We start from the raw sequence: 25,948 nt of genomic DNA on the forward strand, positions 1-25,948 counted from the left end.
GCTCTCTGAGGCTTTGGTATGTTGGTGAAGCTTCGGAGTTTCACTTCTTTGAACTTTCGTTCATCTCACGTTGAGTGAGTCAGGTCTCTGTATGTGATGTTATCTAACAAGGCTATTGCTTGGTGCTAATATTTTTTTTCCATTCAGCCTATACTTAATTTTGATGGATAAGTCCACACTCACAAGGTAGAGAGAGGCGGGAAAAGAGAAAGGGAAAGACGAGGTTTTTGATGATGAAACCCTGGATTCAAATGTGAGGTCGGGTTTGGTTCAATATCTGTTTGAAAGCTTTTCTTAGCAGTTCTGCCTTCACAGAATGCTTTGGTAAATTCCTGCCATCAATGCATGAGCCTGTATGATGAATCAAAGGTTCCCTCCTGCTGGATATACAGTATTTCGAATTAAAACAAATACATCTTGCATTATTGAGCAATATGAAACATTAATATTTTCATTTAGTGACAATGCCTCTTCAAATATTCATTCAATTTGACTCATGTAAAACTGTATTCTGGCCAGCCCCCCGAGTTAGACTCTCCCCTCATGAGTGGCCTCTTTGTCCGAGGCAACAAATCACACACGTGACTTTATTATTGGGTCCTGTGAGTAATGTTGATTCCCAATAACATTTTAAATTATGAAACCATTTAGCTGAACAGAGCGCACGTGTTCCTCTGCGAGCTGGGAGAAGTGTATGACCCTTCTGCCTTATGAAACTATTTCAAAGCTTATTGCATTATCTCCTAAAATGCATGGTTGTCAATCTAACCCTAAGTGTATTTGTCTTAATTCATGAAAACTTGACATTTCTGGAGAGAAATGATGTTCTGCCAGCAGCAGCATGATTTTCTTTCTGTCCTTAATCACATTGGTACAGCTTGTGCTGTCTGGCATACGACAAACATGGTTATGAGTCAGTCGCTGACTCAGGTTGATGACTGTGAGAGACAGCAGCTATTTAGAGGATAAGTTTATTCTAATTTCTTCACCTTTCAGAGATGGGACAGTGGCCCTATCTGGTGAACCATCCGTCTGCTTGTGTTTGAGTGTGGGCAGCCCGGTCTGTTTGTGCTTTCCAGTGAGGAAGTGTGTGGAGATTGCCTCAGGTTGTTTGCATAGGGGTGGGTGTGTTGAAACACACTACTGAGACACCTCTCGAGTAAACATCAGCTGTGCTTGATTTGATCTGCAATGTTGCTCACAGGATGGGCCTTAAAATGTGTGCGCTTCTTTATTTTAAGCAGATACTGTCTGGCAGTCGTAAAATCTCTTCCAAATGAGACTCGGACAAGCTGGTAGCTCCGATGTAAATGTTTAATACAAGGAATGAACTGGCAAAACATGCTTAAACACAACAGCACGACAGGTTGCCGCCTTTTCGGGCTGACAGAAATCTGGCTGAAGGAAAGCCTCCTGTGTCAATCGGCAGCGTGCAGCATTGTCAAACTGAACCAAGTTTTGAGTAGGAAAACGCATAAAAGATTGATTTTGTGAAAATAACAGATTTGGTAGCAGATTGTTGTTTAGCTGCTCTATGAGAATGTGTGTTGGCTCTTTGGCTCGGACCAATCTGCCTGTATGTTTTTTTTTTTTTTTTTTTGACAAGAAAATGTGCTCATTGGACAGAAGGATGAAATGATGCTTTATAAAAGAAGGCTGAGGCAATCTTGCTTGGCATCCAAAGCTTTTTCTGCAGACCTTCTCTTTTAACTTATCAGCACAAAGTCCCTCGGTTTGTTTTCACTTTCTACTTAATAGATTGGTGGTTGTTTGATCAATGAAAGCCACAAACTTTACTATAACTTTGCTAAACCACAAAGAGCATCTTTACATTTCAGGTACAGTACAGTACATCCATCCTGCTTTACATCCATCTATAATGTTATGTCTACTGTAAGTTTGCCAATTTACAGGCCAATTGATCAGAGCACGGGGGGGTAACTGGTGGAGTGGCCTGGCAGCACTCAGCCATCTGCAATCAGAAGAGAAAACAGCATGCAACAAGCTTGCAACTTCTCACCAATCAATAAACGGAATAACTGCCACTTAGACCATTATACCATCCTCTTTCGGGTCTGGAGTAATGAACTGTAATAGAGAAATGATAATAATGATGATAATCATAATTAGTGGGATAATAATAGGGCAATCACCGGGTGCCGTAACGGGAGACATTAACTGTGATCTATGATTGATCTGCTGCGAGGCTGGCAGCTTTGCAATCCAGCAGGAGTTCCAGGGTGACGCCAAGAAAGCGTGTCCAAGTGAGCTTGTTGATGTCATTTAAATTCACAAATATACAGAAATAGTTGCATTGTTGTTTAACACAATCAATTACACACTAATTTTGCCACTAAACCTTCGACTTTTCTAATATGATTGTAATGGCAGCCAGTCTCCATGTATGCTTTTATTACAGGCCTAGTTCAGCCGAATTACAGATAAACACGTTTTCTTACTCTCTATATCCAGCCATACCAGCACATCTGCTTTCATTTGGTTTTGAAATATTGCCTCTGAGATTTCTGCCTCCACCGGTGAAATAAACTGCGTTTGTGTTGGTCAAAGCATTAAGAAAACTTACATTAAAGAAATTAAACGTTACTAACAGAGCACGCTGCCAACAGTTTTCATATGGAGCTTTTTTCTTTTTTGGTAGAAAGAAAAGTCCTATTAAAAGTGCAGAAATCTAAAAACTAAAACAAATAAAAATCAAATGATCTACATGGCTAAATATCAAATGTACAGCTTTTATATAATGCTTTTATCCAAAGACCTTTCTAATTGGCCCCATTATGCAAACAATACAAATAGCAGAAGTGGTAGAAAATACCAAATGTATTTTATTGTTTCTTTCAATGTATCCTTTCACTGACCACATCCTTTGGAAAAAATAAACATCTTACCAGGCCTGTGTGGTGAAAGGAAGGTTAAATGTGCAAGCATGAACTTGCAATTGCTGTGACCGCCTACGAGCATGCATCGACACGCATGTATGTGTGTCAGCGAATGGCTGTCAGGGTTTACTTTGTCCTTTGTACTCCCAGTAAATGAAACACACAGTGTCTCTCCTCTGTCCAACAGGTGTATGAGTACATCTCTATATCATAGTCTGGATTTGAACCACCTTGCAAGTGCGTGTGCGTGTGGCTGAGAGACCCTGAGGACGGGAAGCTGCCATCAACATTGTACGGCTTTCTCTTATGAGCTTTGGGATGTGAGGCTCTGTATGTGTGTGGGAGCAAGAGTGTGAGTGTGTGAGGCCTTTCCAGCCAGCTCCGGTTTGCCGAAGGGAGCGCGAGACGTGCCTGCATCCCGTCGACGAGTTTTAACAAAAGCTATATTATAACGGGAGGATCCTGTCTCGGCCGTGATAACAGCTTCAACAATGCCAAACCCTGGACCCCGGTCAGGACAAATGAGCAGGACAGGTTTTCTATAGTTTAGTCTCATTTGCTTCATTCCTCAGATGATACTGATGACACACCAAAACAACCTTGAGCTGTGACAATTCCACAGAGCATCTTAGGACACTGTGAAAAGAGCCGTGAGCTTTCGAAAATATGCTGTTTTGGCTTTTAGGATGTGTTTGGATATGAGTCTCCACAAGCAGGGTCCACAGGCACAGGGGTGCAGAGCTGGGCAAGGACGAGGAAAGTGAAAATCAAAACAATTTGGTTTCATTATACGACAGTATTCAAATTTCACTCAAAGACACATTTGTATGCTGACAAAGTGCCACTGAGATAAGCAGACTTGTATTAGCATGAAAGACAAAGTCGGCGTGTAGGTTATGTTCTTCATCATGCCACTACAGTGTTTTTTAGCCATTTAAATGTAAATCAAACAACTGTATACACTGTCATACTAATGGCAGTGACTTATCATTAGGAAATAGCAGGGATGCATCAATGTCCAACCCTGTATCTGTATGCTAGAAAAAAACACATCGCTCAACAATGGATAACTCCAGTCAAAGCACAAACTAAAAAGAGCACGACAGCCTCGCACAGCAGCCAAATCATCTCAGCTTTTGCTGCCATATTTAAGACTTTAATCAGTGAAGCAGCAGATGAGGCAACAAATGTTTAAATAACACAGCCTCAGTTCCAAAAAAGTTGGGACACTGTGTAAAACATAAATTCAGAATGTGACAATGTGCTAATCTTTTTTGACATATACTCAATGCAAAAAAAAAAAAAAAGTACAAAGGCAAGATATTTAATGTCTTACCTCATCAGCTTCATTGATTTTCCTAAATATCTGCTTATTCTGAATTTGATGGCAGCAACATGAAGTTCCAAGTTGGGACAGGAGCAACAAAAGACTGTTTAATATAAGATTAATATACATATCAAATAAGTGATAAGCTTCAATATGACAAACTATAAAGAATCATAGCTAAAAGACGCAAAGAACGTGAGATTTGACTCTGACTCACAAACTGTGTTTATGCATCTTGGTGGCATCTTTGTAAAAGAGTGAGGGAAAAGATGAGAACAACAGTATATTACACTGCCCTCTGTGCGAGTCAGACACCACTGAAAATAACAGATGGTGCAGGTCTGTATGCATGACCGTATTCCTGACCTGCGCTCCAACAGCTACATCACGAGTCCACACCCGTTCAGAATTTTATTGCTAATTGCAGTGAACCGGAATATGGAGAGGTTGAGATCATTAAAAGGTTTAATGGCATGTTGGTTGTGCTTGACTTTGATTGCTTTTTTTTCCTCCCCTCACACTCTCTAATCTTGGTAAATGCATTATTACAACGCCAAAAACATTTCCTGTAATTGAACTGATAGTTTAAGAAATGTGCTTGACACACTTTGAGCTTCATCCAGCACTTGCTGATGGGTGTTCAGTCAAAAATAGGCTCCAGCAGATAAGACACATGACAAGTCATGGCCAGAGGATCAAGAGTGTTTCAATTACAAAAACAAGAAGCCCTAAAATGTCCTGCCACAATAACCACGACACGGTAAACAAACTGTTATGCAAATGAGGTCTGGGTAATTAATGAAGTAATTACCACATACTTGTATTTACAATGTTCTTGTCTTCAAATAGAATTATAACTATGAATATGGACTCCATATCTCAAAGCGTCAGGGAGTTAACAAGTCACTAATGCCTCATTAACGCGCACATTTTTGCAGAACCGTGATGGAAAAGCTTTTTTGCACAATTTACTCAACAGGGGGAATCTGTGGTGTGAGACTTGCAGGGAATGTGGAGTTGAGATTGGTCGACTGACAGCCGACTGAATATCAGACACTGTGATGGACAAATTACACCTCAAAAAAATGTGACTTTGACAGATTACACCTGTAATGTACAATGCCACAGTGGGTCTTTCCATGTGGTTGGGAATCCACCAGATATGTTAAGGGCCTCATGTCTATTGTGTGCTTTTTATTTGGAAAAAACATTCTTACACCTGAACGGTTAATTCGAGATGAATGACCCAAAACACATAAATGTCTAAAATTACTGAAGTTTATGAGAAATGGACAGCAAGAAGACTATACATCAGCACTAACTGTTTGAGTGACTTCTTAGACTCGGTCAAGAACGCTATATATACACAGTATTTATACAACTATACTGACTGCTACACATTTCAGAGCAACGAGACACGAGTCGTCCAAACACCCCTTATAATGGATCGGTTTCATCCTCAAGTCCTTCATTCAAAGGTCTGGCAGGTGACTGGCAAGCCACAGGGGTGAGATGGCACGGAGCTTGGCACTTGTCTCTCGCGAAGGGCTGGACATGTCAACCAGACATCATCACACACACTCAAACCCACAAACACACATTCATTCATTGACCCTTTGAGCAGGAATGCAGACAATACAAGCAAATGCATATGCACATTCTATTTGAATGCAAAATTCCCATTAACATCCACTTCACACGCACTCACTCTCTTATTGTTCCACACACACACACACACACGCACACACACGCAGGGTTTGAGTCAGTTCCAGAGAGGCTCGTGAGGAGGCATCTACAATGGCAGGCGACTAATTGAAAGTGAAGTGGGTCCAAGCTGTCGCAGCGTTGGCCTTCCGCCTACATGGCTAAGAGATGACAAGCTATCCACCAGCGATAGCACCAACAGCCTGAACACACACACTCACACACACACCAAAACTCTGACGGCTGTGAACTACCTACATAAATGTGTATGTTTATTGTACATTCACATACTTAGAGCGAGATAGCATACATAAATACATAAATTCATGTTAGCCACCCACATCTCCAACCACCTCCAGGGATTCAAACCCTTTCCTATGTAAATGAGTAACATCTAACAATAATAACAACAACAGCAACAACATCTTCATCACACACAATAGGGTGTTTTACAATAGTGTGCTTGTCAATCCACAGAGGAGCTTTAATCATGATGACGGCGCTGCAGCAAGCTTCAATCACATCATTCTGGACAATTTAGGGTATTAAAAAACTGTTAATCAATGAACAAAGATGCTGCATACATATTGAAGACTGGATCATCTACAGATGATGTTTGGTGATCATTTTAAGTTGGGTGAAAAAGAGCAAACTGCATTTACTTGACCTTCGTTTTCAGCCATAAAACTGCAGAGAAAAAATATCAATGGACAAATGGTGCTAAGTTACTGAAAATAGGCACACTGGAGCATTTAATACTATCGGTAAAACGATTTCACTCACTGCCAATGTGAAAAGATGTACTTTATATCTTGTTTCAGCAATTTTATTGCCAAACCCAAAAGCAAGCATGGGAAGCATAAAAATATGTCAGACCGCCTGTATTGGTTTGATTCGTATCGACTCGCGTAAGTCAGGGAAAACATAATGTTTGCTGATGCATAGCTGAGGAGTTACAGGCCAAGATGTGAATTGAACGGCATTACAGGCAAACTGTATTGCAGTATTGACCCCAAATGTTTGCCTGCATATCTATATTTATGATGATACAAAATATGCTGAATGCTTGTATGGCTGTAGTTGCCCATTGCATAAAAAGAAGAGGATGCCAACAGAAAGGCTTGCCAATAGCTGAAACAGGTTTGAAGCCGCTCTTAAATGCAGAGCCTCCATCTTAACCTCAACATTACAGCGATACACAGAATAATCAATAACAATTACAACAGTGCAAAGTGGTTAATTGTTTTTATAGTGTACAAACCTTTCCTCTATGCCTCGGCAGTCTCTTGGCTGGATCCCATAGTTTTTCAAATTAAAGTTCAATTGACTTGTTGAGAGAGCTCAACAGCCCAAACACACACATGCATGCACACACACACACGCACACAATTGTGTTTCCATCATTTCTGGGGATATTACATAGACTTACATTCATTTCCTGGAGCCTTATCCTAACCTTAACCCAAGTCTTCACCCTAAAATGTAATGATTTACATTATGGGGACCTGCACTTTGACTGTGTGACTGTGTAAACAAATTTATGCCCCCACAACGTATATACAGAGAAACAGATTTCTGTTTGCATGATGTGATTGTTGGTGTATCCTCAGAGAAATAAATCTAAAATCAGAGGGTGAAACTGTGTAGAGGAGACTGAAAGAGTGAGAGTAACAGTGAAGTAAACGGTAAACTGATGACATATTTTATACATCAGGATCTGTGTGGGTGTGTTTGTTTGCTTGAGGGCATTACGATGTATATGTGTGTGTACTTATGAGATGTTCACTTTGTTAATGTTTGTGTTTGCCACTCTGGATACCTACAAGCCTTCATTTACCTGTATGAATGAGTGTGTGTGTGAGTGTGTGTCTGGTAGTCACTCATTAGCGTAGACCCGTCTCCCTGCGCTGCCAGTCTCATCCATTGTGTGGGCTGCCTGCAGCCATCCATTTCCCCCACCGCCCTACCTGGCCACATCCATCTCCGCTCAGATGCTGTTCAAACTGCGTCACTGCTATACGTGTGTGTCTGTGTGTGTGTGTGTGTGAGCGAGCCAGAGCGAGAGACAGAGGAAGACAGGGAGAGAGGATTCTTCTTGGCTTGTTTGTGTGTGCCTTTGATTGACAGCATGGCAGCCATGAGTCAGAGCAGGCCTAATAGTCTTTGTATATTCCTCTGTCCTTTGTGGCGACTATCTATCCGTCAGCTGCCTTGAGGTTTGTGCTTTTGCATTCAGAGGCCATTCTGGGTGACCAAGTTTCACTACAAAGACAGAATTTGTTTCACTTTTTCTTGATAAAATCGACCATTTTCAGGTAAAAAAGAAAAGAAGAAGAACAACAAAAAAAACAAAAAAAACAAAAAAAACACCAAATGCTATGATTAGAACAAAGACTACAAATCCATCCTTTCAGTTTGCACTGTTCATCCAGACCCGGGTCATGGTGGAATCACACAACCCACATGTACCTCTCCTTCTCCCTGGCCAACTCCTCCTCCTCCAGCTCTACCTGGGAATTCAAAGTTGCTCCCGGGCCAGATGGGATATGTAATACCTCCATTGTGTTCTGCCCTCGTATTTTCTTCCCGGTTGGATGTGCCAGCAATGCCTCCAGATGTGGAGGTGTCCAGGAGGCTTTCTAATCAGATAGCTGAACCATCTCAATTGACTCCTTTTGGCACGGAGGAGCAGCCATCCTAGTCTAAGCTCCTTCTGGATGTCTGAGCTCCTCGCCCTTCCAACCCTGTCTCCTAGTAATTATGTTTATATGCAGCTAATTTGCATTGATAATGATGTTGTCAACACAATGTTCAGAATCAACACTTGCATCAGTGAATGAAACACTATATTTTATGTTCCATGCTCAAGTTGCAGGGAGGTGATCAGGGTGGATATCAGGGGTACAAAGTGCAGAGGACCAGAGTCCAGGGTTCACGTCCAGACACAAGCGCCTAAGTTAAGGTTTGCCAAAGATTAGGATTTTGCTTCAATGTTAATAAAAATTCCCATGTTTCAAGTCACTGCTGACTTTTTCTGTATTAAAACAGACCATGATCTTTCCCTAACATTTACCAAGTGCTGTCAGTGTCTGAAACCTAACCATAAAAAACTGTAGTCACTGCAAATGGAAAGTGCACTTCCAGTTTGCCTATTATGGTGGAACACAAATGAAATACGTTGTCAGTAAACATACGTTCAGTATCAATGCTTTTGCAACTTGCCAGCTATGTTAATTAACAACATTTCCTCATTATGTTAATCGAAAATGTAGCTTAATCGGCATTACATTTCCGTCAAAACATATTTGCTGTTGCTAATTAGTTAGTATGTAAACGTAATTTGTAGAAGACAGGGCTGCACCCAACAGCGAATGCAACTTATCTGCAAAGTTTTTTCGGCTGGTTGTGTCCACAATCTGCCCAAAGCACATAGCTGAGGGGTTGGACATTAGACCGACTAGGTACAATTCAGAGTTCACATTACTGCTGCAATTAATAATAATAATAATTAAACCTATATTTATAGATAGCATCTTTAAAAGGAAAGTTACACAGTGCTTTAGAGTGAAAACATATGAGAAAAGTAAAACAGTTCCACAGCTGAAGGGCCCTGACAGCAAAGGTCTGGTCAGATTTTGAAACCGTTAGTAAGGCTCAGCCAGAGCAGTGATCAGGCTCATATGGAGTTCGCAGATCACAGGTAAGGAGCCTGACCACCCAAGGCTTTGAAAATGAGCACTAAAGTCTTAAAATCATTTCTAAAAAGTGCAGCAAGGCTTGGTGTGATGTGGTCGCTTCTCCAAGAACGTGTTAAAAGCCTGGCAGCAATGTTTCGTATCAACTCCAGTCTTTGGATGTTTCCCCTGCTGATAGGAGAATAAAGTGTGTTGCAGCAATCAAGTCTGGAGGAGATTAAAACATGGATGATCTTTTCTAAAGCTGCAAATGAAAGGCCTGACCTGATCTTGGTTAAATGCCTCAGCTGGAAGCAGGACTGCACCACTTAAGTCACTGAGCATCACAAGACATCACAAGTCCAAAAGTACACTTGGACCAGAACTTGTTAATTTGCTCATGCATCATCATCATCATCATCATCATCATCATCATCATCATCATCATCATCCACATAGCAATGAAAATGTCTACACATTATTTGCCCCAATGGTAGCATGTAAATAGTCAAAAACACCCATAATAGACCCCACAAAACCAATCACTGATGCCACCACCGCTTTTCAGACATTGTGATTCACTGTGTTGAAGGCTTAGACAAGGTCAAGGAGAAATAAAATGGAGTACAGAACCTGCATTAGCGATAAACTGTTAACCTTGACCAAAGCAGCCACAGTGCTGTGCAGAGAGCGAAATACAGGACTGAAACTTTTCAAAAAAACTTGATTGCTGTTCATAGAAGTAATTCATTGTTTTCTAAAACCTTAGATAAAAATGGCAGCTTAAAGATGGGTGTGAAGTTAATTGAAAAAGCGGGAGTGAGAAAGGGCTTCTTTAGAGGGGGTAAACAGTGGGGTGTTTAAAATCTGAGAGCAAAATGCAGAGAGAGAGAGAGAGAGAGAGAGAGAGAGAGAGAGAGAGAGAGAGAGAGAGAGAGAGAGAGAGAGAGAGAGAGAGAGAGAGAGAGAGAGAGAGAGAGCACCCAGTAATGGCTAAAATATCCCAACAGACTGCAGAAATACAGCTTTTAAAAACCAAGTGGGAACGCAGTCTGGAGGGCAGGTGGATGCTTTTTGAAGGGTTGACAGAGAGATTTCGATGAAGTGAGTTAATGTTGAAGGTGGGCAGGAGTCAACACGAAGCTCTCTGGTTTCTGTGTTAATGTGCTGCCAAATCTTCAGTACTCTGTTGGAAAAGTAATGAGGAAATTCCTCACGTCTCTCTGGGGAGGATTCAGCTGGCTGGTTAAGCCGGGGGTTCAATCACAGAGTTCATGGTTTTAAAGAGGATTCTGGGATTTTGACCCTGTTTAGCAATCAGTTGTGAAAAACAGGAGTGCCTCGCCTCTTTGATCGCACACTAATAAACAGAGGTGAGATTTTTAAGAGAAGTAAGGGAGACGATGCTCATTCATTCTTCTTTCATTTCCGCTCTATCTGCCTTTTTAAATTCCCTGTTTCTTCATATAACCATGGCGGAGAATAAGATTTTGAATTTTTCTGTATCACAGGAGATATTCATTCACGCAACAGCTATTAAAAACAGTGACTCGCTCCTCCATGGGGAGGCTCTGGTGTTCATGGGTACTAAAAAAATGTGTTTAAAGCAGTAAAAGCTTGACAGAGACGAGGAGCAGAGAGTGAGGGAATCAGAGAAGGAGAGCTGGGGTCAGGAGAGAGGAGTGGAACCTGGAGGAGCTCTGACTTATGGTCAATCAACCAAATTCATGTCTTCCTTAAAGAGAGCATAGGGAGCATAGGAGGCCACAAAGTCAAGTGTGTCCTTCGTAATGGCTGGCAATGCTTGGCATATCAGATAAGATTAAAAGAGAATTTGATAAAAGATGAGGAAGAAGAGCAATAAACATGGATATTAAAATCACCAAGACCTCTGTCATATTATAATGTAACGACTGATAAAAGATGATGAAAATTTCTGAATAAAACTGTCTGCAGGTTTTGATTCCAATTAATTACCTCCACAGGTGAATTCACTGGTAGCTTCTTTGCTAAAGGAGCGCAAATCAGTGGTGGAGTCTTTGGTTGGAATGAAAACCTGCAGAATCTCTTCATGACATGTGGTCGTTTATTTTGGGGATTTTGAATTCTGTGTCCTTAAAAACTTTAAGGCATCAGCGGCCAAAAGAATTGATCGTCTGCCACTGATTTTCCAAACAAAACGACGAAGAAACATATCTCCATCTTTTAATTTATTGGTACAGAGATGCACATTCATGGATGAAATGCACCGAGAGCATTTAATGTGTGTCAACTACAGCCTGAGCTCTGTTGTTGTATATCGAGCCTACAGTATGTCATTGTGCCAATATGTGATGGCAGTTTAATCCAGTTCCCTGAATCAACCATATTTCTTTTTTATCATGGGTTTCCCTACAACTTCAGCCACATGCTATGATGATACAGTACATTGTGCTTCCATGCCACTTACATAACGACCCCCCCCCCCAAAAAAAAAAAAAAAAAAATCTATGAATTCTATCTCAAAAGTCCTCTCCTTTGATGAGAATTGCAACTGATGAAAACATGCATAAAGCTGCTCTCTCAAATCAAACAGGCCTTTCAGGCTGATATTTACCCAGGGGAAGGGAGGTATTCTGGCTGCTAACATTGAATCATACACTTATTTATGCAGTCATGAAAGACCAACACAAAAAAGCTTCAGAATTAATTAGTTTGGGAATGAAAGAGAGGGAGACAGCTAGAGCGAAAGCTAGAGCGAGGGGAAGGGAGATAGGCGGACACTTGTTGACATTTCTAAGGGTTGGTAGTATCAAAGGCTCGACGCCTGTGATCTGCTTCTCGCTCTGTGTGTTAACATGCAGTCTCGGAGCAGGCATGCTATTTGCCAATGCTGCTCGGAATCAAACATTTGAATGCAATTTGAGGATATTCTACAAAAGACAAAAGTAGGAGAAGAGAGAGGAGGGAGGGTTCAGTAAGCACAAGTTGGTCAGTTGTCACATCAGTGACGGTGGTCTGTTTTCAAGACAGTGGTTCAGCAGACATGGGATGAATTGCTGGTTTCACTTATTTTCCTGCTTAACATTTAATCTGTCATTTTGTACAGTAAACAGCATGATGGTGTCATTTCATGAGACAAAAATTGGTCATGCTTTATCATGGGATGAATGTATTGAGCGTTCCTTGTACTCGCATGAGAGGAAATGCGTCCAAAACCATTAGCATTCCTTGATTGCAAAACAAAACCAAAACAAACAACCTTGCAGTAATTTGAATTTATTAAGGTAACCACATCGATTCAAGGACAGGCCTTAGTTGCCCCGAGCTAGCTGGTGTCCTTGAAAAATTGTGTCCCAGTGGAAATGTTATTCTGGAAATTTTCGCATATTTAGATTGCAAACATAGTTGTATTTCTTGAATATGTCCAAACAAGCATCAACAAACAAGCAAGGATTACGGCACAACAGAAACCAAATTCTTCCAGCATTAACAACTAGCACTAGTCGAGGTTGCTCATACAAACACGGGTTTGGGAAGTGGAGACACTTGGAGAATTTCAAAAGTCAGCCAGTCGGCGGCTCATCAGAGTGGCTCGCATACACCGACTCGGCCCTGGTTTACAGTAACATGAGACAAGATTGGACAATATTTGTACCTGCAAAAGATAGAGAGGCAAGATGAGCATCTATGGGAGCTGACGGTGTCTTCTTACACGAACGGGACGAACAGAAACAAAAATGAGAGAATCCCATAGAGTAGAATGGGAATAGGAGTGAACTGAGTTTTCATTGGAACCCTGGGGATGTATGTAATGAGTTGGAGAGAGGCATGTTTGTCGAGTCTGGTTTACACAGAGAAATGACCCTGTGATACACACTGTGGGGCCCCTCTTACCACACGTGCACACACACACACGCACACACACACACGATACCTAACTTGGAGGCAATCCAAAGCAGTAATATTGGAGAAGGAAGTAGGAAAGATTTGCTGGTGAATTCGACAAAAACAATTTTCACTGAAAAGCTTGCTTGGATGAGTTATTCCCACTGTGTAAGTGAGGCTGTTTAAACGGTGGTGTTGTATTGATGCGGTTATGATGTGTCATCCCGACACAAGTCTCACAGGCAGTGGGACACCAAGTTCTCCTTCAAAGACAGAATACGTGAGGTTCACACTAAATGTTTACCTGGAAAATAAATAACACTGGAAACCATCACCGTTGTGTACTACCTGTGCAAATTCAGCTTCTTATATAATTTCCATTTTTCCGTCTCTTTTGGTGTCTATACTAGTTCTGCTAGTTCAAAAGAATTCATGTAGAGGCTTACAAATTTCTCATTTTATAACAGGGGGACCATCGCTACACTGCCTTAAAGCGACAGTCCCATTTTCTTACAAGGGTTCAGAATATAACTGTAATAACTGGATAATTAACGGAGTTTTCATATGAAGAATGCCAAACTTCAGAGAGGGGTTCTGAGTTCTAAGATTTCCTTAAGGGCATAGTGGTTTGTGAGTCTGAGGTTTTGATCTGATGAGGGTGCTAGAGGCATTATAATTCGGGCACTGGGATATAATTCAACCGTCTGTGGCAAATTTAATGGCAATCCATCGAATGTTTGTGCAGACATTTCATTCAGAGCCTGACTGCATCATCTGGGCAGCATGTAATAACATCTTGTCAGAATACAGTAACATGGAAGTGAGTGGTGTTTTCTAACTGTAGTATCTTGTGCCTTGACCTTCATCTCTGAAGCAGCTGTCCTACATCTGTACAAGCAAAGTGAATTCCTTTAAAAATGCAGCAGTGAGTTTTAACAGCTAATATATGGATCATTACTAACTCTGACCCCACACTGACTTGACTTGAGCTTCAAAATATAAAAAGCAGTGCCCCGGGGTAAACAGTTTTACGGCTCACAAATGAAGGAATTCATTGTAGCAGCGATGGAGGGGATGTTTAAACGCAATGCAAGTTTAAATAAGAAGAGTTAAGTGCAAATCATTTCATAAGACATTGCCAGGAACATAGCAGCTCCAAAGGTATGGTTTGGTGACAGCTTAGTAACGATGAAATATGTCTTATTATCAGAGTGGTATGGACTCATTACTATATATGATATCATCTCCCCTGTTTCTGTCTCTTTTGGTGTGTTAGAGTGGTATTGGCATTGGTATCAATTATTAAAAGTGATAACAAGCCTGCAACTGAAAACATTTAACAGATAGCCATGTCTACAAGTGGATTTAACTTCCCCTAAACTGCTTAACAAATTCGTGTCAGGGTGAATTATTTAACACAAATAAATAATTTCATTTCCTGTCAAATTTTAATTTGGGGATTAACCCGTTGAGATGCACCATCTCATTTTCAAGAGGGTCCTCGGGAACAACAAGATGCAAATCAACAGACATTTAAACAGGAAATAATGAAGCATAAATGATAGCAATGATAAGAAATTATCCAAGGACAGAAAACAATCAATATAGTAACATCCGCAACAACATATACTACATAGGGACGCTCCTATGATCCCGAACCACACACTACGCCTGTTGCAAGTGTAATGTGCATGAAATCAGAAAGAAATTAAAAAAATTAACACTGTCAGACAAAACAGTATGATACCAAAGTACTGAGTCATCGTATAAACTACTAACAAGAACAAGAACATTTGAGGTAAAGAAGCAAAGAAGTCTTGAAGTCATGAAAAGAAGTAATTGATCTGAGGTCAATTGTCCCAGTCTGATGGTGCTTTTAAACTTAAAAGCACATCTCACTTTAGAGATTCCAAGCACAATAAAAAAAGGACGTTGAGTGTGTCAAACGGAATATAATGATCTAAATGGATCTATTAGCTGACGACGGATAAGTGCATTTGAAAACAAAGAGCAACCTGTGAAAATCCAGTAAGGACACCTTGAGACAAATCTACAGATATTATTGTGTTAAAACATGATTGAAAGCATGAAGATGTGTTTTGGAGGCGTTCTGGTGTGCGATATGGGATCAGTAATGGAACATACAAGGTGTAAGACCATACAGAGAGTAAAACAATTACTTGACCAATGGGCCTAAAAGAAATTCAGAATCAATTCAGCCCCAAATTAGGTGTGGACCCATTGGTAAAATGAAAAGTCAACTCCGCAGATGAAAGAGTACTAGTACCAAACAGCTTACTAAAAGACCTCTGTTTCATTATTGAGCAGGAGGAGATTCTGATGGCAGAGAGCTTTGAATTTTAATTATATCGGAAACAGATGTGTCATCTGCATATAACTGAACAATCTACCATTAATACAAAGAAGAAGATTAAGTAGATCATTGTGGTACATCCTTTTCCATAGTTACAAAATTGGATTGATTGTGATGAAAAGATATGCACTGATGACAACCATGAAGGGAAGAATTAAAACAGAATAATGCCTTTTAAGAAACACCAACATCAAAAATTTGATCAAAAGGAAGATTATCATGAAGCAAACTGAAAGCCTCGATTAGATCAATACAAAATCGCAGCTGTACATTGACCTTGGTCTAAGGATGACAATACATCATTGACAAATTTTACAAAGGCAGTAGAAAATTAGAATGAAAACCAGACTGAAATGGGGATATAATACTGGATTGAATATATTAACATTTCATTTAAAGACAAAAGCATATAGCAGATTCCTTCGTGAAAAGCGTCTTGAGGAACATTGTTTGAAATTTTCTTTTCTTCCCTCAGTATTACAGTGAATTCATATGTTGAAATATCATATTTAGTGTTCATGTAGTTGTTCCAAAGTCAAACATCTGACATTGTAGCACCACAATATTTTATATACATGAACAAGAGGACCAAAGAGTGTGTGAGTAGCAGGAGATTTAAAAAGCAAGCAGACATAATGAGGAGAACATGATATAGTAGGAGCATATGCAAAGATAAAACAGGATAAGAAAAATCAGTCCGAAGGCAAAAAACACATTCTCTGGCATCAGAGCCCTGCGTGCGTTGTAGCTCTAATGAATCCGCTCATTAGTATGACTCTCATGGCGGATCATGCCATTAATAATCTATGACTGTGATGGCGGCCATGACAGAGAGGGAGGACCACGGGGATGTCGCCTCAGAGAGTGGAGGCCCGTCACTGGCAAGAGCCTTGAGATGTATACATCCCGGATAAAAATAATGAAACACTCTGCAGAAAAGATGCTTGAATCAAGTGTGGGATAAGTTATTATGAACACTACATGTGGGAATGTTGATGGTGTTGGCTGCATTGTCTAAGTGTCCCTATTCACCTTGTAGGCATTATTCAGATAAGTCCATTGTGTAGGACACTTTGTGTGACCATGAACCCATGTGTGGCCACCTTATTAACCATGGCCCCGAACGGCTAATCGAGTCCCCAGGAGCTGTAGCCAATCATTGAAAACGCTAAACAATGCACGCTTGAGACACACAATAACAGTGGTAAACAATATATCACCATATCTACCCTTTATGAATTATGCATCTCTCCATGTTGACAGGTGTTCACAGCAGGCATGTATTTATTCATGTCTATGTCGCTGCTGTAGATCCTTTTTCCATTAAGTAATTTGTGCGATTAATTCTATACCATGAAAATATTTGTGTCACACAGCATGGGATGCTTGTCAGCGTGGCAAGACTTAATGCACGCTCTGATCGCCTTTGGTATAAATAAAGAACTTTATGTGGTATGATGGTAACCGTGTCCCTAAGTTTAAGTGATGGTTTAATATTTTCCTGTGGCAGCTCACTGGAGCACTCTGATTTAGCCAAAAATGGCAAGTGAAATATTTGTCCAAGATATTAAATCTGGAATTGCAGTGATTGTTGAGTCATTTTCATTCTGCTTTTGTTCACTTTTTAACCAATTACTTTTGCTCAGTCGTCTCACAAATGCAGCATGTTTGCAGATGTTATTATATCATATGGTATGTAAAGAGGTAGAATGCAGTCTACCACATGGCCTTGTAATAAATACCTTTTAATAATGAATAAATAGATTTTGAAATAGTGAAGCTTTTGATGCTCAGGTTATGTTAGGGTTGTTTTCCCTTTCAAAGAGATAGTGATTCAGCATCGTAGTGAACTGTGAGATCATTACTATGTGTACCTGTCAACTATTAATATTGACAACTTGATTAAAATGAATTACAATGCACTCCTACATCCATGATCCTGTAACACTGAGCTCCCTGCACTCAACACTTCCCCCACCGAAGTCAAGCAAGGCTTTGAATTATTTACATCACTTCTCGAGAGAGGCCGGCAAGGAGCGCCGCTGTCTGCTGTTGAATCCTCCACACACACCAACACACACTCACGGACACCGAATATCCAGTCCTTGTGTGTGGCTCGCAGCAACACACGAACACAGGCATTTACTTTTCACTCTGGAAGCAATGTAGTAATGTCACTTGGCCTCTATTAGCCAAGGCAAGTTATGTAAGGGGCGTTAGGTGGTTCGGTAGTTGTGTCCATTTAATCCAAAGCAAACACAAATATTTATACAGTATGATTTCAAAGGGCGCGGGGGCATGGCAGCCAGTGACAATACAAAGCAAATGTGGGAGAGAGAGAGAGAGAGAGAGAGAGAGAGAGAGAGAAATTTTAAGCTTCATCATATACATACAACAGTGAAATGGATGCAGTGAGGAGGAGAAATAACTTTCTCACTACTGACTGAGGAAAGAGTGACACAGATGGTGGAAAATGAGAAAAAAGGGCCTGTTAAAGGAAGGTATCAATCACTGGAAGAGGGTCAACACGAAAGGTCATGGAACAACAAAAATGTCAGTAAGTCAAAAATGACTTGTTATAAATGTTGTAAAAAATGCTTGTGTTGTTGTGTTAATTGTCCGCAAAGCCTTCAATGGCACTCCAACTCCAAATCATCAGCTATGATTAATTCAGATATTTGGCGCAACAGTCGAGGCAACAAAACGGCAGCAATCAGTGACGATGATCCACTGGTGAACAAATAACTAAACTAAAAACAGTAATCTGCCAAAGCACCAGCCTGCAAACTACTTAACTAAGCAACCAGCCGGTCACCAAAGCAAGCAACGAATGAAAGAACTAACAAGCAACCTTACCTTGGCAATCTGGACACACCAATTGAGCAACAGCTGGGATCCGATGTTGTCCTTGTGCTCATGGACGTAGTCGAGCAGGCACCCGTGCGGCATCAGTTGTGTGACCAGCTGGATGGTGGGACTCAGGCAGACGCCCAGCAGGCGCACCAGGTGGGGGTGCTCCATGCTAGCCATGATCAGGGCCTCCTGAATGAGACAGATACACACTCAGGCATATGGGGGAAACGGGTTGAGGATAGATGATGACATCGAAAATAGTACGCCAACTGATTCTACAGTGTTGGTCACTTTAGGCAACAGTCAACCCTTTTTATACAAAAAAACCTGTCATGTTATTTTTGTGATCTTGGATATTTCTGTGTGAATGTTTGACCTTGAAAATCTCTTCCAAAGCTACACACCGCTGTGATGTTTTTTGGGCTTGCAGAGAACACCCCAGTCATTCAGATTAAGCTGTGCATGGACCCTTAAGATCCTGCTATTACATGTCTTTATGAACAGCCAGAAAAATCTCCCCCAAATCAAACAAATTAAGGCAAAGAATAAATAGCAGTGGCTGCCCTCTTTAACTGCAAAGTCCATGCTTATGATGTACTTCAAGCCAAGCATCTAACTGGGTTAATGGTAATAGCATCTCAATCTGTTTATTACAATTACAATGTTTAAACACGGTAACTTGAAACTATGATGTGCTTCTATACGCACACTCAGAGCAAGAAAACCTATCTGTGCAGATACCGTATCCATAATGTGTTATGTTGTGCTCAAACAGGTAGTCTTTTAGTTAGTGTCAAAAGACAAATGCCAGAGCAAAGGTTCAAAGACTCACACACTGGCAGAAGGTTCATCATGTTTACAAGTGTAGACTGAACTGTCGGAGACCATATAGTAGAAGCCCTTATTCTGTTTAAGGCTGAGGTTCTCTTGAAGTGAGCAGCAAGGTTCCACCAAGTCAGAAACAGTCGAGTTTTTATTCAAAATCCAGACATCAAAGTGACTCACTGATTCACAAGACTGCCAGCACGCTTTGTAGTAGACAAAAAATGTAGTAAATACACCAAGGTGAGCTTGCTGCACAAGCTCGATTCCAAGGAAGTCGGGACTATGTCTAAAACATGAATAATACAGCATGTGATAACTTGTTAATCCTTTTTTTTTTTTACATACGCTCAATTAAAAACAGTACAAAGACAATACATTTAATGTTTTATCTCATTAATTTAATCCTTTTTTTTTTTTTTTTAAATATCTGCTTATTCTGAATTTGATGGCAGCAATATGTTTCAAACAAGTTGGGAAACTGGGAAGACTGGGAAAGTTGTGGAGCACTCCACAGGTAAACAGGTTCATAGGTAACAGGTGATAGTATCATGATTGGGTATGAAAGTGGCATCCTGGAAAGGCTCAGTTGTTCACAAGTGATGATGGAGTGAGGTTCACCACTTTGTGATTGTATAAAGGATGTTGGTACACAGGCTTAGGAACAATTTTTAGAACTGTTGTCAGTGAACACAGTTTGTTTGCAAACGCCTGCATTCTGGTTTTTTTTGATGTTTACATAGCATTTCAATTTGTAGATCATGTGTCTCTGTGTAATATATTAAGTTTGGTATGAAAATATGTAGATATGAAGAAGCTGCTCCGGTGCAGTATTTATAGGTTTGATATCTGCAGCCTGTGGGGTCAACATGTTTATGTGTAGGATTTGTAGAACAAGAGCAAATGTTCTATATTTATCATAATGTGTAAATTATATTACGAGTTTGCAATACTAGATATGAAAGAAAGAAACACAAGATATAAGATATAAGATATAAAGAAACACAACAAAAGACAAAAATAGATCATCTACTCTGTGCAACTATGCAACAAGACACCTGAGTCTTTGTGTGCACGCACGCGCACACACACGCACACACGCACACACAAAGCATAGTGCCTCCAGGGGTTATGGGTTGATATGACAATTCATCATGAGATGGATAGCTGTGCAGCAAGAATACACAACATAGGTGGAGGAGGTTGTGTGTGTGTGTGTGTGTGTGTGTGTGTGTGTGTGTGTGTGTGTGTGTGTGTGTTCGGGAGAGACAGATACACAGTGTTTAGAGGTCCACTGAACACTGACAGAGAGATACAACCATAACACAGTCTAGGATTTACAGTACACGGCTCGTGTATCACAGCACTTGCATAATCAGACTCATGTGCTGGAGATGTCCTGCGATGACGGCGCATACGGTACATTAAGGATGATGGTAAATCAGACCAAAGTCTGGGAGAGACTGGGCCTTCCTGTCTGCCTGCGGTTTGACTGCTTGGACGGGGTTCATCACTGCGATGTGATTTCCTGAGATGTCTTCTCTTTTGTGCATATGGACATCTCTAAATTAAAGGTGAGAGGATTGCGGTAAATATGGATTGAGCTCTGTGAACTATGGTCCATTACCATGCCAGCTCGTGACTACACAACATCTGGGGTTAGTTAATACTGAATAGCAGCCAATTTGATTTGGCTGAATCCTTATCAGAATACTAATTATGGAATTCATTTTTCATAATTAAATGAATAATGTCAATATTTCTGGGGGTATATCTGAGCTGTTTGTGTGTGTGGGTGCACTGGAGTACGGATCTGTGCACCATGACAGAGAGAACAAAATGTGTGTGAGTAATAATCAATTTACACAGCAAATATGGATGCTGAACGTAAAACCCAGTGAGAAAAAGCTGATTTTCATGACAACACATGTTAATTTCTCATTTTGCTGTTGAACAAAATCACAAGCAAATCAGAAAATATATATTTTTAAACTCTTGTTAAAACCATTAAAACCAGAGTTCAATTAAAACAAAAAAAAACTGAAAAGTGCTGTCATGCAGGTACGGACCTTCACTGTCAGAGCCCCCAGACTGTGCAACACTCAGACAGACTACATCAGTAGCAACCTTTAAATCCTTTCTTTTACTGTATAGGAGGCCGTTTATGAATTCTTAAACATAACTTATTGGGTTTTATCATCCTGCTCGTGACATTTAACATTGTTTAAACTGTATTTTATCTCTCTGTGTTTTATGATCCCTGTGTTGTTTTTATTTGGTTCTTCTTCATCTGCTGTTCTGTTTCTGGGTTGGTTCTATGTTTTGTTTTTTTTTGTTTTTTTTAAACTTCCTGTGAAGCACGCTGCAACCTTGTTAAGAAAATGGTATATAAATAAAGTTTATTATTATTACTCAAGGTTGATTTTTTTCCCCTCAGAGGACGCTGTTGTGATATCGACATAACTGTTTCCTGCAATTCTTGTGGTTGGAGAACTTTATAAATAATGTTTATTGTCATAGTTTATAGTATGCCTGCCTTCTGATACATGTATGTCATGCTAAAGTGGATTTTTTGGAATGCTATAGTCTGTTTTATACTCATGCAATTACTGAGAAAAACATTAATGAAAAGAACAGAGCACAGTCTTCTTCATGCACAGGGGAACACGGCATTGCTGAATGCAACTTCCAAGGACAGGACACGAGGGTTTATCCTGCTCCTGTGAAAACAAGCCTTGAGCAGGACTTTGGCTTTCAAAAGGAATAACAGACTGTAGCACGCCCTGCCTGCCTGTAGCCACTATTATGATCACAGCCACACAAACACACACACGCATACATGTAGATGCATGATGATCTTGCTCAGTATTGACACCCTGTGCCCTTGTTAGGCGGGCGCTGGCAGCAGGGAGGCGGTATTGGCATTTTGTTGCTGGGCCAAACATTTTGGTCCATTTGATTGTTGTTTAAAGGAGAAGCCTGAGTGCCCCACAGGTGTGGGGTGGGAAACTCTACACACTCACACACACATGCACACACAGACTAAAGGACAATCAATCCTCGGTGACATTCTTCAAACAGTCAGTGGCAGCTGAGTGTGGCCTGCAGCTAGAAGGTCACCGGTCAGAATTCCCAGTCCGGCTGGGAAAATATGGATGGTTAAAGTGAATGAATGGCACTCCTCGTTCTCTGTGTAACTACCGCTGATGCTCCCTGGAGCAGAGGCCGAGCCCCCGGCTGCTCTGCAGTCAATAGCTGTGGAAACACCGTGGAAGTGGGCGAATGTGGAAAATAAGGTGGAACTCCAATTATTTTACTGGGAAAAACATAAAATGAGTAAACCAAGCATCAAGAAATTTGCTCTGCATTTTGTGTGTAACGCTGCCACTTTTATTAGAAGTTTTAGTTTTACTTCATCTCTCTGCTTTCTTGCTCACCCAATCACACTCTCAGTTACACTAGAAATTTCCATCAGGAATTCAATCTTATTTGTAAACACTATCACAGCTTCTGTAATTGAAAAAAGAAAAAAAAAAAAAAATTCCCATGCAGATGTCTACTCCTCTCCCTCACTGGCTGAATAAACGCTTTTAGTCCGAAATATGTATTGATCCGTTTTTCCTTTCCTGACTGGAGCTGTAAGGATGTTCAGCATGCCATGTACTGTAAATAAACACTCCTCGCTATGCATGCGCATTCTGTCACACAAACCATATGAGTGAGTGTTGAATGGAGGCCTGGGGTGGCGAGCTGGCTTTGTGCGCACACACAGGAAGACATGCATGCATCAGGCGATATAAAGTATGTAAATGCTTGTTTTTTATATGAACGTTTGCTCGTACATGATAACGCGCTGTTTATGAATTTATCCCTTTCGCTCTTTCTCTCCGATACGTTGTCCATTCATTTCTGAAATCTGGCTCTCAATCTGGAAATCAAAGCTCACGGAGCATTAAATTAAACACATGTAGGATATTCATCAAGGATGTCCTGATAAAAATAGAAATGCTAACACTCCAAAACTCTTCCTCTTAGACTGTCAAACTAAGTGCAAAAACATGAGTGCAATCGGGTCGCTTTCGATGTGTGTGCACGCGCGCTTGTGTCTGCTGCGTGTGTGTACATGTGTTGATGGGGTTATTTCATCTGCATTGCATCATCATAGGGTAATAATTTTGATTTTTTTTCCCCTCACTTTTCCTTTTGAAATGAGCCGAGCTGTGAATGTTTTATAAATGGGGCCTCGTGCACTGTGCTGCTGGGAGCCTGTGGCATGGTGTGTGTGTGTGTATGGGGTGTACATGGGGGTCCTGGGGGCCCCTGATGGTTTCTGTTCTGGTGTCTGTAGGGTCTAAACTTAGTTTTCAATAGCTTCATTTCACCAGCGGAGCAGATGTGTCAGTTGTCCTTTCTTTTAAAAATGAGTGAGAAATGGTTTCTATCGTCTGGTGACTGCTTTTAAGAGTCAAGTCCCAACACTTAACTGTGTGGCTTATTTCTGGAAAACTTGAGCTCAGATCTGTGGGGAAGGTCTGTCAGGTCTTAGCTGACGGGAAACTAGCAACAGGAAAAACAATTAAATCCCGGAATTGATTGTTTTTTTCTGTTCTATTTGCCAGGTTTCAGGATACTCACGTCCATGAACTCCACATTAGCCTTGGGTCCTGTGGCCTCACTTAGGATTTTAATGGCTACAGGAATCTTCACTGTTTCACCCTCTGGGACCCAAATACCCTGAATAAATAAACACACAAACAGATGATGAGTTAAAAGACTGAATGGAAAAACGCTTTCTTATAAAATAAAGATGTTAAAGATTTGAACAGGAGGAAATGTTCATTAATAAACTGAAGATTTTCCACCCTGAATTCTACTTTGTCAGCTCACTTAATGACCGTCTTCCATATTCTCACATGCAGTATGAGAGTGTTCTGCATGCTGTGTGATTAAAGGTTATTTTGTCCTTCAATAAGACTTGGGCAAAACTATTTAATCATTTTGAAGTATCTAATTTCAGGTGGGATTAAAGTCATTTAGCAGCTGCCAAAGTGGTCAAAGCATTTCAAAGAGGACAGAAAGCAACCTTTGTCCAAACGTGTCGCACCTTTGTTAGTCTTTTCTCAAAGGAACAGCATTCAGGATTTGTGATATTGTACATATATTTTATCATTTTTTTGTAAACCCCTCAGTATTTCAGCAATATTTCTGTGGCTGACTGTTACAGTATAGCGAATGATGCACTGCACCACTGGGTTCTACCATTTCCAAAATCACTCATTACTGATCGCCCCAGAAGGAGGCTGCTGTGTTTCATGGACCATTTCTAAATGTCCGGAAACACAGTTTTCCCTTGTAATCAAGCCTGTGAATGGCAAATATTTTCAGATTAATAAATGGTGCATAGGCCCGTCCAACGTGATCCAGATTGTGTTGGAGCTCGAAGAGACATGCAGGTCAACACTTCCCAGTCCAAGCATCATTCCTCCTATCCCTTCAACTCTTTAACCCAGCCAGATGAGGAGTGAGCAAATTCTCCAGGTGCACAAATGATAGTAAAAATGGACTTTTTACTGGTTTAAGATACCCTGTGAAGTAATCAATCACAGTTTATCTCAGACTGTGTTTCTCACCAAAACCCATTTTGTGGCAATACATATTATTCATCACACAATGCTATTTGCAATTTCTGTTGTTTGTGGACATCAGCTACACGTTTCCCACATTTGTTGGTGCTTTGCTATGTTAATGATGCACCACCAACTCTGCATAATCGTGAGACCACGGGACATCGTACTGCTTCACTTTCATTTAACAGACCAGGCAAATCTCTGAGGTTTACTTTAGGTGTCAGCTCATGGAATGAGAGAAATATATTGAAGCATTTATTGAAAATAAATAAGTATTGAAAATAGAGGTGCGTTGCAATTAGCCATGACCTCTGAGTTGTGCCTGATGTAATAAGATCATGCATTCAAGCTGCTGAAGTTATTCTGCTGACTGACTGATCTCAGCAGCGATCAACTGTTCCTCAACCCCAAGAGGATCCACTGGAGGAGATTCCGGTACTTCTCTGATGTCTCCTGGCCACCAAGGGAAACTGTCGGGGTCCGAGGGCTCACCCTTGAGACTCTGAATGGATTGTATGTTCTTACAAACCTAGAGGTACCTGGACGCTCCCCAGGGAAATGTGTCCTTTGAAAAAGGGACATCTGGGTTCCTGCTACCATACCTCTGACCCAGAAATGTGCCATAACGTGAATGGATGGATGTATGAAATGAGAAATGATGATTTCGGTGAGAGAGAATCAGTTCTGTCTAATTCCAGCTGTCTTCCTCTACCTCTCCCAGTGGTCTCAGCGTCTGCTATTACTTATTCTTTTCATCCCCGCCTCCAGCCTTCCATCTCATTTCCTGTCATTAATGGTCCTGC

General features: G+C 40.7%; 1 protein-coding gene across 2 annotated transcripts in view; it reads right to left on the reverse strand.

Moving 5' to 3' along the window:
- Nucleotides 1-25,948, reverse strand: part of erbb4b (erb-b2 receptor tyrosine kinase 4b) — a 297,664-nt gene that overhangs the window by 27,269 nt on the left and 244,447 nt on the right. Inside the window, exons 19-20 of one of the 2 annotated variants that reach the window (XM_076746331.1) lie at nt 24,154-24,252; nt 18,700-18,885 (exon numbers count right to left, since the gene is read on the reverse strand). In XM_076746331.1, the coding sequence (XP_076602446.1) occupies nt 18,700-18,885; nt 24,154-24,252 (285 nt within the window). The remainder of the gene's footprint in view (nt 1-18,699; nt 18,886-24,153; nt 24,253-25,948) is intronic. The other variant, XM_076746332.1, reaches the window with a different exon arrangement.

This window comes from Chaetodon auriga, chromosome 13, assembly GCF_051107435.1.
Source record: "Chaetodon auriga isolate fChaAug3 chromosome 13, fChaAug3.hap1, whole genome shotgun sequence".
Taxonomy (NCBI): domain Eukaryota; kingdom Metazoa; phylum Chordata; class Actinopteri; order Chaetodontiformes; family Chaetodontidae; genus Chaetodon; species Chaetodon auriga.